The sequence below is a fragment of the Dermacentor variabilis genome, unplaced genomic scaffold (assembly GCF_050947875.1).
Source record: "Dermacentor variabilis isolate Ectoservices unplaced genomic scaffold, ASM5094787v1 scaffold_12, whole genome shotgun sequence".
Lineage (NCBI taxonomy): Eukaryota > Metazoa > Arthropoda > Arachnida > Ixodida > Ixodidae > Dermacentor > Dermacentor variabilis.
In genome coordinates, this window is record NW_027460280.1 from 61,444,804 (window position 1) to 61,459,207 (window position 14,404).

The following is a 14,404-nucleotide window of genomic DNA, read 5'->3' on the forward strand; positions in this document are numbered from 1 at the left end:
TCAACAAGAAAAAAATGGCAAAAAGTGCTTCAAACAAGTATGCTCGAAATTTTAGGGATACGATACATTAAATAAAAGTAGAATATAAAACAACATGCCCTATTTGGCAAGTATGGTGTGCAAAACATCCATTCCACATTCTTTTGTTGGTGTGAGCATGACCGCCAAAGTAATGCACACCCTCCTATTCTTTCTTTTTTTCTTTTATTCTGTGTCATGCAAGCACCAGCCAGAAAGCTGGTCAGAACCTTATGGTTCAGCAAAAGATGAAAGCCCCTTTCTTAAAGAAAGATGGTTGAATGCGAAGCTTTCCCCCAATGCAAACTGAATCAAAGTCAAAGTCCAAAGCCAACGACCACACAACGAACCCAAGAAATGCTGAGTGACTCAATGCTATGCATATGTGATTTGATTGCTTGTTTAGGATTGTATTTTATGAATGTTGAAGTTGACTGAAGACACATTTTGTTAAGTTGCATAGCCTTTATTTTAAATCATGTGGCCATTGATTACAAGCACACACTCACACTTTCACGGACGACTTTACGCTTGCGTTCGCATATGGCAGCCTCTTTTCGTGCTGTGCGCTGCACCTGCAGCCTACCCATGGTGACGGCCGAGAATGCATTGTGTGACGCGTGTAATTCAATGCAGATGTATACAATTCATCTGGGTAGCGTGGTATTCAACCATCTTTCTTTAAGAACGGGGCCGGTTTTTTTTTTTTCCTTCCAGATCCGTGAACGAGCCCGTGTTCATGCGCGCACTTGTTGTCTCCAATAAGCAGGGAAGCTCAGTTAATCGCGACAGGGGTGGTGTCATGCCTAGCAGACCCAACTTGCGCTTCCAGTGAACTTTGTACGCATGCGCTACTCTTGGTTAACTCGTCGCTTCGCGCCATTATTAGGCACTGACCGGTTGGCCACTCGACGCTGGTGCGCTACTGTGAATGTAAACTGTAGTGTTCTACGCAGATGTGTAAGTTGGCTTTCCTGCAGTGTGTTTTCGGCACTCACGGACGAATCAGTGAGACAGAGAAAGCTTCGCTTTAAAATGGCAAACTCAGCGACTATTAGCATGTGAATACAAATCACAGGCTAGCACAAATGTCACCTTATTAGGTTGTCTCACCAAGCCACACACAGGCCCTTCTGCATTCCTGAGCTTATACCCTTCTGTTGCCCCCAACAACAGCTAGCTGATCATGAGAAGGTGTGTGACAATATTATGGTACAACAGCCATCCCAGCAAGGAAAGTTTGATAGACAGTAGATGCATTAACCTGCACTATATGCATAGCAAGTGCTAATACCACCAACCTATTTACTTTGTGAAATTGCATTGATTTGCGTACTGGTCAATAGTTGAACCTCATTAAGATGAAGTTGCAACTGACATGAAAGTAACTTTGTTATATCTGATAATCCTTATAGCTATACATGCTGATATCACCTAAACAAAAATTTCATGCAGCACTACAGCACCAATTTCATTACTATTCTACACACATGCCAATCACAATGACAAAATCTGGAGGAGCCCTAGTTCATGAGGAATGTTGAAAAAAAAAACTTCAGTCTTCAGCCTTTCAGCTGACACATGGTCAATCCAATACTTAAGCCATTTTCTGAATTGAATTCACTGGACCACAATGTTTATTTAGGCACACATACGATGGGATCTGTCAGCATTTGGTACACCTGTTAGCAATGGGAACATCAAGTTTGCTTTGATGTATAGGTTCAAACCTGACATGTAAACATTAGGAACATTCGGATAGTGAAATTTCTTAATCAAATCGAATATGATTGTTTGAGAATACCAATATTCAAATACTGAATTGAATATAGAATATTTTCTCACTTAGAGACACAGTGAAATATGAATTTTTCATGGAGTTTATGTGGTACAACATGAGGCCTATACACATTATCTGGCACATGTGCACAATACCATTCACAATTGAACATCCAGACGATTGAGGTGTTTGTAAATGAGAAACAACTGCTTTCAGTTATCTAGAACACCATGACAATGGTCACAATGAAAAAGGAGTACAGCATGTCACCAGGTGCACGTACAGAGCTGTGTTTGTTGAAGCAGAGCAGCATTCAATACAACTCTTTCCCAATAAAATAACGCCAGCAAGAAAAACACGGCCAAAAGTGGATGCAAATATGGTGAGATTGGTCAAATAATACACTGAGAAAACAGATTTGTATATAGGCTCCCTAAATGCAAGCCATTTTTATAGAATGACTGGAAATTGTTGAGCAGAAGTTATCTGCCCCATGCATTCGCTCAGGAACTGGTGCCTCTGCACAGCAGCCACTGCTTTCTTTCATAACAGTTTTCACTTGCAGTTTTCACTGCTCCTCAAGACCAATAAGTGTTAAGTGTTATCCCTCATATCAAAGAAAGAAAGAATAAATATTAAACAATTTCAAATAGTGAAGTTATGGGAGTACATAAGCTACTGAACAATGTGTTTTATCTCAACATCTTCCTATAATTCATGAAGAACCCAACATTCAAAAACAGCGAAATGACTTATGCAACTGCAGTGAATGTAGGCAACACAAAACTGGTAGTTTTCATGTAAAAGTGTGGAAGCCAAACATATAAAGAAAAACAGCAAGTGCAATAGTGATAAAAGCTCAGTCAGTGAAATAGAAAAATAAAGAGCAAACATTTATCATATACGTTATGCAAGGCTTCAGAGCCCAAAAGGTCAAAAGATGTTTACCTGGCTCGAGCTACTATGCCTGGCAGTAGCAAGGTGCAATAGTGTAATAGCTGATATACAGCAAAGATAATTTTTTATCATTCAAGGAAGTAGATTGCCTCAATGTTCTCTTCATGAGCACATTACAGAAAGTGGCCCCACATATTACATTTATTCCAGATCGTAACTTCACTGATACTCAGCGACTCTTTTGCTGAATGACAGGCATCTGTTAGTTAAAATTTTGTCAGAGTTTGGACTAATATGGGTGTTACATGGTAACAATTTCAACCACAACTAAGCCCGAACGGGACTGGATCTCTCAATCATGACTGGCTCCTTTGTGCAAGCTGTGGGAGCGAGCCCATCACGGTCGAGAATTTAAATCAGGATCGGGCTTGAAGTGGCAGCGTGACACCGGCAAAACTTATAAATAAGCCACTTTATGCCGCAACTTAAGATAGCGCCATAGTGGCTAAAAGCAGCAAAAACCAAATGCTGTCACATTTTTCCTCAAGCAACCACTCAAGCACAACCTACTAACACACATGATTGTAATGCATGTGCAGTTACATACAGGAGTTACATACAGGTCAACACCATCATACAAGAAAGTAGCAACAAAGGTCCCACAGGAACATTTAGCCCCCTTGTGCAGAAATAATCGTCACACATGTATGTATGTTGCTTACGTGCAAGAATGCCTAACAATTATACCCTAGTACTGTGCACCATTCACTAACTGCTACATACACTTTCTTTGGCCTGACATGTCGCATTATGAATATGCTCATCATTCTTGGGAAATGGTATAACAAAGTGATTTTTTTATTATGACCAACACCACATACAAGAATCAAATGGCTGCACAAGGTCAACTGCGACCTGTCTGCAACAAAAACTGTCCGAGTCGAGCACAACAAAGTAAAAGTTGCAAATGGGTCTCAAAGTTTGTTTGTTTCCTACATGAGAAAAAAAAAAGCTACGAACACTGACCAGATAATATGATGAGCCGCTCCTGCAAGAGGGGTAGTAGTTCATGTGCTCCCTCCATCATCCTTGAGGACCCTGAAAAAAGCACAAACCGGTGTGTCTTCCCTTCAGCATTAATTAGCCCTAGACATATTAAGCGTTTAATGAGTAAATACTCCCTGTTGTTAATGTAAATTTTATTCCTGGGAGAACACTAAGAATATAGAATGACACAGGCTCGCGAGGCAGTAGATATCGTTTAGCCAGTTAACAACAGCGGAAAAGAAATTTCAGGAACTGTCCAAAAACAGGTGCGCTTTGACACTGTCTGCACGGGTATAATGCCAGACGTCACATGGACAACACTACACTTCAACCCGACGTTGCCGAAAGTATTAACTGCAGCCTGTCATTCAGTAAGTACTCTAGCAGTTGTCGCTTTGCAAACGGAAAACGCACATGCTACTTTTGTAACGAACCAGACGCGATTACTAATTTTAATCACGCTGTGCGCTCTGTCGTCTGCGTCACGACAGCTGAATTTAATCGTTTGCAAAGTCGAATACGGCCCAAACCTGCACGCACGATTTCGCCAGATACATATTCTAGTGAAATGCAAAGCAACATCATGATACGAGATGTGTGTCAAGAGCAGGCGCAACACATAGGAGCAATGTAGCCACAGAAGAGAGCCACAGAACAGCTGAACAAAATAAGATGCGGCAGTAGCAGTAAAAACGCATAACGGTATTCCAAAATGCCACAAGAAACCTCTTAATATTAACTACTACAAGTCCATCAGTCGCTACATTGCCTTCATAATACCCCACTTTAGGCGTCAGTACTTAGGCCAGACGGTGTAAAATGTTCATACGATTATTTTTTTCTCCTCTCTCCCTCGCTCTCGTCATGTGCAGCTTCGCTAAGCATTCACGGCTGTCAACACCATAAATGCATGATGTGATTATAATGTATGGCAACAATTGTACAGAGAAAATAGGCGAACAGGAACTTCTCGTACAGTTCTTTTCTTCACGCCTGTTAAGAAGGCAGTTCGCCTTTCTGCATCGGAAGGCAAATCAGACTACGAAGGATCGATCTGACATGTAGTACCGTTAGGCTAGAGCAGAACTCTGCGCTTACTCTTCGCTGTGCAAAAGATCCTTACCAGGCTTGTAGCGAAAAGCTCCGTCGCTGTCGACTGGACCATCAGTAGATGACTTGGTCGCACACATCACCTATCTATGTTAACCAAAACATCATGATGACGCGTGAAAATAGGGAGAGCTCCAATATTGCACTTCAAAATACAGCATCACTAATCGGCCATGTTTACATCCATCGCCGCTCCTGTCACCATTGGTCGATAAATCAAAGACTTGTTTTATATCCAAGTAAATATCAAAACAATAAACTGTAGTAAATACTGTTGTTAAATAATTAGACAGTAAAAACACATTTTTATGGCTCGGTATCTTATATTCTTGGAAACGCGGTTCATATTAGGTGCGGAGCTGCCGGCAGTAAGCATCAGAAACCAAAAATACCCAACACCTGACATGCGGGTCCTAGTGCAGCGTGCAGCTGTTAATTGTGCGTTTTTGTGGCATTCAAACCTTTCTGACCGTAGTATAATCGGCTGTTTGACATTTCTAGTGTTTCATCTGAACGCTGTTTACACGTAGCTAGATTTTTAAGTGTTTTGAATGCTTTAATACCGCGTTGATCACTATCTGTATGAATTGGGTGCGAAATTTCCATTGGCGTTTCATTGTTATTATCGTTGCTTGCCCTGCCTGTTCTTGGTGTTGCAACGAAATATTAGACAGTTTGAAGCCTGTTGGGAAGCAAAAGAGGGGAGCGGCATGGATTGCGCGAACTGTATGGTTGCTGACTGCGTTCGATTGTACTTGATCCCTCTGAACTGTTGTAATGTTGCCTGTTGCATAAATCAACTTAATTGTCGCCCAGAATTGTGGCAAGTTGAATAGGCAGATTGTTGGTTGTTTGCGTGGAAATAGATCCGACTGTCCCCCTCCCTGATGGTAACATCTAGCAATTGCGTCCAGTCGGAGCAGAAGCAACATCCTCATGGAAAAACGTCGATCATCCAGGCGTTTTTGGATGGGGCGCTATATAGTACCATATGTACCATATACAATATACGTACCTTTCAGGCTGCAAAATCAGACTTGGAAGAGTTTTCGCAAATGCTGGACGAAGTACGCAGACTAAGTACCGTGGACAGATTTGTGCCATATCTACCAAGTATCTATATATAAGCTCGCGCGGTGTGCGACTCGTGCCGCGCGCACAAAAAATAAGCGCTATGTCAACGTCTAAAATAAAAAAAATCATGAATAACATCTCATTTTTTGCTTTTCTTAGAGCTCGTGTCGCACATTTTTCGCGCAGCTTCACAGGTTCGCTTGTGGAGCACAGACATAGACGAGCACCAGCTGGTCATAGTTAAGCTTCACCGCACAGCCAATATGCACGTGCTAATGCTTCAGCACGCACGAATCGGGAAATCCACAGCACGTGTTTATTAAAGGCTTTAGTTTTTTTGCTATCATAATCGTTATATTGAAAATGCCGTTAATTTGAACACTCCTCGCGCACTCATACATGTTAAAAGCAACTGCATATCCGGGGGAAAAAAAGAACGATATAGGTACTTGAATGCGAACTGTGCGGAGAAGCTAGCTTGCAGAACTGCTACGTTGTTTTCGTTGCACCTCGGGGACCTGTAGGCAACATTCAAGGATGCTTTGATGAAGGTAAAAAGTCGCAGTTTCGCCCGAAAGGTGAAGTATCAATTGCGATAGCAAATTAGTAGACAGCTATATAAGAAAGGATAGTAGCTTTATCGGCCGTATAAACTTGCAAACATTCGCTTGACCCAGTCAAAAAGAACCAATGAGCTCAGTTGGATTTTTCAATGGGACCCAACTGGTTCCAATGGGGCATCATCAGAAGTGCAGTTGGACATCAGTGCAGTTTGGTATGCCAATTGGTCTCAATTGGAAGTCATCAGCTAGGTGAGTAATCTCGTGAAACAAAATAGTTGATAATAATAATAGGTCAATTATATAATGTTTCAAGTAAACTAATAGAAATTTGTACTTCGGTGTGATCGATGGAGAGAAGCATTTAGCTTTCTATAAAGTTAAAGCTCTCCCTTGAAATTTTACTAATTTCTCATGAACCACTTGATCAACCAGGTTCTGTTGCTTACATGCATATCGCCTATAGGCATGTACGTATCTCACATATTGGTGAATCTTGGGTATGTCAATGAAGAGAAATCCCGTAGTGTGTTCATGCATGAGTATGTTTCTCAAAAGGAGTTTAGGGCCCATCTAATTAAAGCTTTTCCTCTTTCCTTTGTTTTTCATGTTGGTCCCAATTAACGAGGTCTATCGGGTCCATGCAGTTGTGTTCAAAAAACCCGTTGGGCCAATTGGACCTGTTGGCCGGATTTTTCGAATGGGTGTCGCAAAACACGATTAGACTGATCCAATTCGTTCCAAGTGGAAAATTTTAACTGGTTTGAGCAATTTTTTACTGGGTTACTAACTAAACTAACAAGTATGGTGTCACGCGCGCACAAGCAAACATGAACACATCTCACTCGATGACCGTGCACACTCGCTGTCAAAACACTGGAGTGAGGAAGCGCGGCAGCAGCAGCGAGCGAATTGACCTTAATTCGTGATGCCTCTCCTTCAACGCGAACTAAGTGACGAGAAACAGCGCACACGAAGCTATCAGCACTCGGCGCACTCTGCTCCAATTGCAGATGGCTTTCAAGATAGGGCCCGCGCGCGGCAGCGCCATACGCAGCCACTGTCGGAGTAGAACGCCCCCGCCTCCCTCCTCTCACCCGGAGCCTTGCACACGACGGAGGAAGACGTACGGCGCGCTACCTCTGCACTTTTCTTTGCGCGCGCGAGACTGAGCCACCACCGACGGCTCAAAGGCCACAGGGGCTCTGGACTGAGGCCTCCACCTTCGCCGGTATACCTCCTTTGTGAAAATAAAGTTTTTCATTCATTCATTCATTCATTCACCCTCGCATGCTTTCACTCGCACCAGCATACGGCGCGCCATGCATGTTATCGCACTTGGACTTTATGCGGAACATCACAGCGACGCCGATATCTGAAATGCGCCTGGAGTATCCATATAAGCAACAAAAATCCGGTTTCGTGGTGCATCTCCCGAGCAGTTTTCTTAAGCACATATTATAGGTATCATGAGCATAGTATACCATCAAGTGCCACAGCTTGATCATTAATTAATCATTAATTAATCATTATTTTTTATTGCAACTATACGGACAGCTCCAGGCGCATTTCTGCCGCCACCAAGCCTGGATCTCTGATGGATCAATATAGGGGCGATGGATATTTGATCCATCGCCCCTATATGTCTCCTCTTGGCGCCGAGTTGCATTCCCCCCCCTCCCCCATTTTAAGTGCTGTATGTATACGTATATCAGAACCTGCTGCTGCCGAGTGGTCGGCTTCCTCGCATAGCTTAGTTGTCTAGTGGCTGAGCGTTGCATTTCGAAGTGCAAAACAAAACAATTTGCGCGTTGCATTCGGGGCATGGTTCTTAATGTAACGCGGGTTGCTTTCGCCAGGCTGGCAATTCTTAAAACGAAATCGCCATATGATAGTGCACGCTGAAGGGTGCCCATATTCACTGTCTGTTCGATAGAACACGTGGTGCCTTCATGTCGTTCACTGGTCTGTCACAACTGTGCACAATTTACTGTAGTTGAAACAGCTTAGAATTGAGTTAATTACAGCACGCACGGATATGGAACATCGCTATAGGCCATATGAGCTACGTACGTCGATCGTACAGATAGGAGGGTCGAACATTTGTTGCAGAATAAATTAAATTCAGCACAGCTAGCTCACATCTGCTGGGTTCAGTCAGCATAAGAGGCGATCATATGGCACACTGTTCCCGTGACACGGATCATTACAGCTGCTAGCGTAGTTGCTGCCGCACCCTACTATGGGCCGATCGACTACTTTTTAATTCGCGGTATCCATATACGACTTTGGATTTAATCGCATGGCAATAGAACTGCAGGGGTCTCGTGCGAAAAAGCAGAGGCTCACCATAGCTAACGTTTCTCCAACCAGCTCAACTTATTCCTCTCCCTGGGCTGTCGCCATACTCACCTCAATCACCTCTTGGATGCATGATGAGGCAGGCTTCTCCAACGATAACACTGCAACATACGTAACCACCATCTACATGCTTGGATTAACCATCTTCATGAAAAAATAGCCAGTTATTCAAACACACTCATATGCGAGAGTTCGTTTCAAACTTGCAATCGTTAAGCCACTACCATGCATCTCAGCTTCACATGGTGTCTCCTTCTCTTTCGTCTTAATCCTGCCACCACACAGCCAGCCAGAACGCTATACCTCAAGTCCTACAACACAGTCGAGGCTCTCGATCAAGGTGTCCACAACAGCTCTATTGCTCCATACCATAAACCAAGCTATCTTGATTACATACGGGATCCCCCTAACAAAATCCAAATTTTTCAGATCCCTTCACTTTTCATGAACTCCATGCAGCTGTTCCGGCCTATACAAAGAAACATCTGTCCGGGTCAACATAAGGTTCTCCAATTATCCTGTTCGCTATCTTGCCGATTCGGATTAAAATTTTTACTCCCTGTTATATGCAACACTTGGACTACCGGCGCATGTAAAGTACCAACTGTCACCTTAGCAATCTCTCCGATTCAAATTGCAATTTCCTACTCCCTGCTAAAACACTTAAACTACTGCGGCATGGAAGCACGCATAAATAATTTACATATCTAAACCAAGGAAACCACTTACCCTTCTATTTCTTCAACCTATCCCTCACCTCTTGAATCAGTGAGCTCATGGAATGCTCAGTACTTCACCTTCAACAATTTTTAAAGGATGCATCCGACCTACCTCCTACTCTCACGGGCAATCGTGTACACACCTCGACACACGATGCCTTTTAACAACTTCAACATAATATACTCTTCGAACCCAGCACTTCAAAATTGCGTGCCCATACTAGCTTTTCATCTTGGGAAAGCCTTTGATAATGTGAACATGGTGCCATTTTGCAGGAACTCGCTTATACGTACAATTATGTTCACTCCTTCCCATGTGGATGCTCCTCCAATGATTCGCTGACAACTTCCATAATCTGTACATCTGCACCCTCAATTTGGCATTACCACAAGGCTCAGTTCTTTCCTACTTTTCAACCTGGTCATGCACATCATCCATTTCCTGTATGCACCACACTGTGCAATCACATTGCCATCTGGTGCTACCTAGGTTCACCAGGATATACAAGATCACCTACAGGACTGCCACCCAAACAATTAGGCTTTCTAGCTCCCCTGCTAAATCTGTTCTTTTCCTTGTCCATCACCCTCGATAGAACCCACCTCTCATAACACTGGATCGTTAGCTGAATCGTCATCCCACCCCTGTAGTCATATCCCTAAAAATTCTTGGCCTCCACATCCAATGTGATGGTGGCCACATTTTCGACAAGGTGAACAAAATCTACACCTCATGCGCTGTGTCACTAACTATAGCTGAATTTCATGTTTGGGATGCACTGTTATTGTTATCACTACCAGCTCCCCTATTTATCCCTTCGGGGACAGTAACAACTACAAAGTATTGTAATAATTAATTATAACTAAAAAAACATTTCATAGTTATTTTGGCACAAAGATAAATGTGGACAACTTGTTTTAATTTTTTTTTATGTGGAACTGGTTTGGGCCCAACAGGGTTAATCGTCTCGACACTCTTGTGCACAAAGCAACAAAAATTGCTTGGGGCCTATCAGTGCCAGCAACGACCGCCAATGCAGCTGGGCATCCACAATGCTGCAGGAGTCATTCTGACCACGCAAACAGTCATTTCTACTACACCAACGCTAACAGACCCCCCCTTAAATCTGCCACAGTGGTTCTTTCGAATGCCTATGCTATCCTTCATAGGGAAGTTCTCTCAGTTTAAGCCCAATGCTTACTGAACTACACGCCACCACAGCTCCTTGTCACCGTCATCCACACTGTCTTCGCTCATCTACCCATCATTTTTAGGAACTTATGGAAGCTTGTCTCCTCCTCTAGCACAATTTTCCAAACTTATCTTCCCACACCTTTAAAGATCATGTGTATACCTGATCATCCTAGAGGTTGCTCCACACAGAGGCTGCTCACCTGCAACTCTTTGCCAAGATCCCAACTTTCCTGGGCCAAGCTCACGATTCGTAGCCTTCTCGAATTTGTCTCTAGCCCAGTCAACTTGGCTGCTACGTGTTTATGCCTCTACACCCCAGCTTTTCTTGAGCACAGCATCCTTATATGAAAAGCTAAAACAGGTTATCTTTTTCCCACACATCTACATCTTCACACGTTCATGGAAGAACCACCTCCCGATGCCACAAGTGTTGCGGTCATCCTAATGGGCTTCCTGCCCTCCTTACCCTCAACCTCCCCTGCAGGCTCAGCAGTACCTGGCCACCTTTCTCGCAACTCGGGCATCGGTGGTACCCTGGATCGAGGAACCTTCTCGGAAACTGCCACTCCTCTTAAAAAGCCATCTAAAATTTCTGCAAAATTCACTTAGAGAGCTTGGACCATTTTTACATTACAAATAAGTGCCAACTCACCCAGATTTTTGCACTTAAATGTGCAATCTATTATTATATCTATGATTAATTATATGTGCAGCACAATGTATCTGTGCTGACGGGCCACAGGACCTCTTAATATATCGCTACAAGCTATGTACGAATGACCATACATTGCTCGCGAAGCTGATTTGAGCACCAAGATCTCCATTGTTATGGTCACCACACACTGCATATTATGACCTTTGACAGGCACTTTGACAGGCACAAAATAGGAGTGAAGGCAATGCAGTCACATTCATGTGTTTGAAAGGGAGGCAAAAATTGCCCATGCCCAATGAATTTCTGGAGGGAGAAGCACTAAAATTTTGACCATCAGACTTATGATATATTAGCAAGGGCTAGCAGATCTTAATGAAGACAGCTTTTAATAATGAGCCCATCTTGCAAGTGACTGCACAACAGATAATCATAGGATTCTACAAATCATATTGAAACAGGCAGAGATATAAGGTTAAAAGGGACCGTGTTTACTCTGCAGTAAACTCTGGCCGGTATAACCAGTATAACCAGTTACTATTAGTATAACCAGTATAACCAGTATAACCAGTATAACCAGTATAACCAGTTACTCTGGCCGGTATAACCAGTATGGCCGAACGTTAGGTTAGCACCACTACATCGTCTCGTCTTGTTGGCGATCATCATCTTTGTCTCTCTTGTGGCACCGTGACATAACCACCGGTGGCGAAAGCGCAAATGCGGTGCCTTCTAGATGGCGGCCGCATGATAGGACTTGAGACGACCCACTTGGACGATATCAGTTGACGTGGACGACGGGGAAGCATCGGCTAGAGCTACTTCATAAGTCTCATCACCGAGCTGTTGGACGACGCAGTAAAGGCCAGAGTACCGGGAAAGCAGTTTTTCCGAGAGGCCCACATGCCGTGAAGGAGTCCAACGCAGCGTCACCTCCAGGAGCTGCATCCGTCAGTTTTTCGGCGATGAGCATACAGAAAGGCGAGGCAATGAAAAACGACGGGGCAGGGGCGAGTGGGACCGACGATTGTGCAGCGACGGCGAATGGCTCGAGCGTCTGAGGGACGCAGACGGGCCGTAGTCATGGTATGTTGGGTCATTTGGAGCACGAAATGGCTGGCAATGGTTGTCATTGTGGCGGTAGGAGAACATGGAGCGTGAAAATAAGGGCTGAAGGTGCTGAAGTGAGAAATGTGCCCCACACTGCTGCAATGGAAGCATATCGGCTTGTCTGGTGTTCGCCATTGGGCCGGATCTCGATGGCGTCGAAACATTGGTGGAGGTCGATGAAGAGGGGCAGCGCTAAGCGGAGGACGCGTGATGGAGCACACGAGTTGAATTGCTGCATTGGCCAGTTCTTCGCAGACAACTGCGTGTATGAGGGAGATCGTCACTTGCATATCCTCAGAAGGGCATGCGAAAGAAGATGGCGCCGCAGCCTCGATTTTGCACCACACAATTCGGACAACGCTATCTGTAGTGGACGATTGAAGAGCCAAATGAGCGTCTTTGCACGATGACGTAGCAGCGGTGTTGGGAAGCCACACGAACTGTACGGCAATGAGACGGCTCTTTGAGTCTTCAAAACGTCTGCACTCAAGGGTAACTTCCATCTACCGTCGAGCAGTCTTTAAAAATGAGCAAGTTAAATGCTTCATCGGCAATGCCTTTCAGAATGTACCTCACTTTGTCAGCCTCGGGCATACTGGCATCGACGCGGTGGCAAAAAAGCTAGGACATCAAGGATGTACGCAACTTATGACTCTGTAGCTGTCTGAGGCTGACAGGATAGGTCTTTCCCAGCGGCACAGTTCTGACCAGCAAACTTGCTGAAGAGGTCGTGAAGTTTTTGTTTGCATAAGTGCCAGCTGGTCAACTCTTCTTCGTGCGTGTCATACCAGGTGCGTGCTGGTCCCTGGAGGTAGAAGAGAAGATTTGCGAGCATCACTGTCAGGTCCCATCGGTTGTGTGCAGCAATGCGTTCGTATATGCCAAGCCATTCTTCGATGTCGACTTTCTCAGTGCCGTTACCAGAGAAGGAGCCGGAGTCGTGCGGATGGGTCAAGACAACTGACGGTTGCGGTGTCGCGGATGCTAACACTGTACTTAAGCCATCGGCCTGGTCGTCCGTCAGCATGGTAGGATGGCCGAGGACGAGCCCGCTGCAGAGTTCAGTCTTGTACAATACCCAGCACCTCCACCAAAAATGAAACGGGCAGAGATATAAGGTTAAATGGGACCGTGCTTACTCTTCAGGAGATATGGCCGGTACAACCAGTATGGCCGAACGTTAGGTTAGCCCCACTACGTCGTCTCTTTCGGTTTGTTGGTGATCGTAGTCTTTGTCCCTCCAGCGGCACCATGATAATATCTGTCATTTCATTGTAAAAGCTGTACTTTGTACAGCTTTTACTGTACTGTACTGTAAGGAATTTGCTGCCATTTCACAAAAGCAAGGAGTGAAACTGGTGAACTTGAAAGCAGCTTTCTGAACATCCCCAAGGTGAGGACAAGCTCTTTACAATAAAAGGCCAACTTCACAAAATTTCACTCCAGCGAAACAGATAATAAAGTAGAAGTATATGCTACTGAAGCAATCTTGGCAAAGCTACAAGGCTGGTGTTCTTATTAACAGCTTTTAGATAGCACTTAAACAGATAATGAATGCACGCTCCTGGTAGTTAGCAGATATGACAAGTCCCAGCATGTTGCCTTGCAGATTTTTAAGCGTGCTGTGGGCAGCCCCCAATCTTGCCGAGGTCATGCTAAGGATCTGTGCATTCCGAGTAATGCGTAATTTCCGGTGAGCAGTAATGACAGTGTTTTCTTCAGTTTCAGTATTGAAAATATATACTTTTGCCAGCCTTTCCTAACACATTCACTTGTATTTCAAACGCAAATTTTTGCTCTGAGACTTCTCTATATCTGCACTCACTGAAACTTCATTGAAATTCTGTTGCAGTTAGCCTTTAAACTTAGCCATAAAGGCCC

The 14,404-nt window shown here is 44.1% G+C and overlaps 1 protein-coding gene across 4 annotated transcripts in view; it reads right to left on the reverse strand.

Moving 5' to 3' along the window:
* The window catches only part of trio (trio Rho guanine nucleotide exchange factor), a 299,147-nt gene extending 294,092 nt beyond the window's left edge, over positions 1-5,055 (reverse strand). For 3 of the 4 annotated variants that reach the window (XM_075677244.1, XM_075677243.1, XM_075677245.1), the window contains exons 1-2: positions 4,866-5,055; positions 3,722-3,793 (exon numbers count right to left, since the gene is read on the reverse strand). In XM_075677244.1, coding sequence (XP_075533359.1) covers positions 3,722-3,793; positions 4,866-4,932 — 139 coding nt within the window. In that variant the 5' untranslated portion in view covers positions 4,933-5,055. The remainder of the gene's footprint in view (positions 1-3,721; positions 3,794-4,865) is intronic. The other variant, XM_075677246.1, reaches the window with a different exon arrangement.
* Between the last annotated feature and the right edge of the window lie 9,349 nt (positions 5,056-14,404).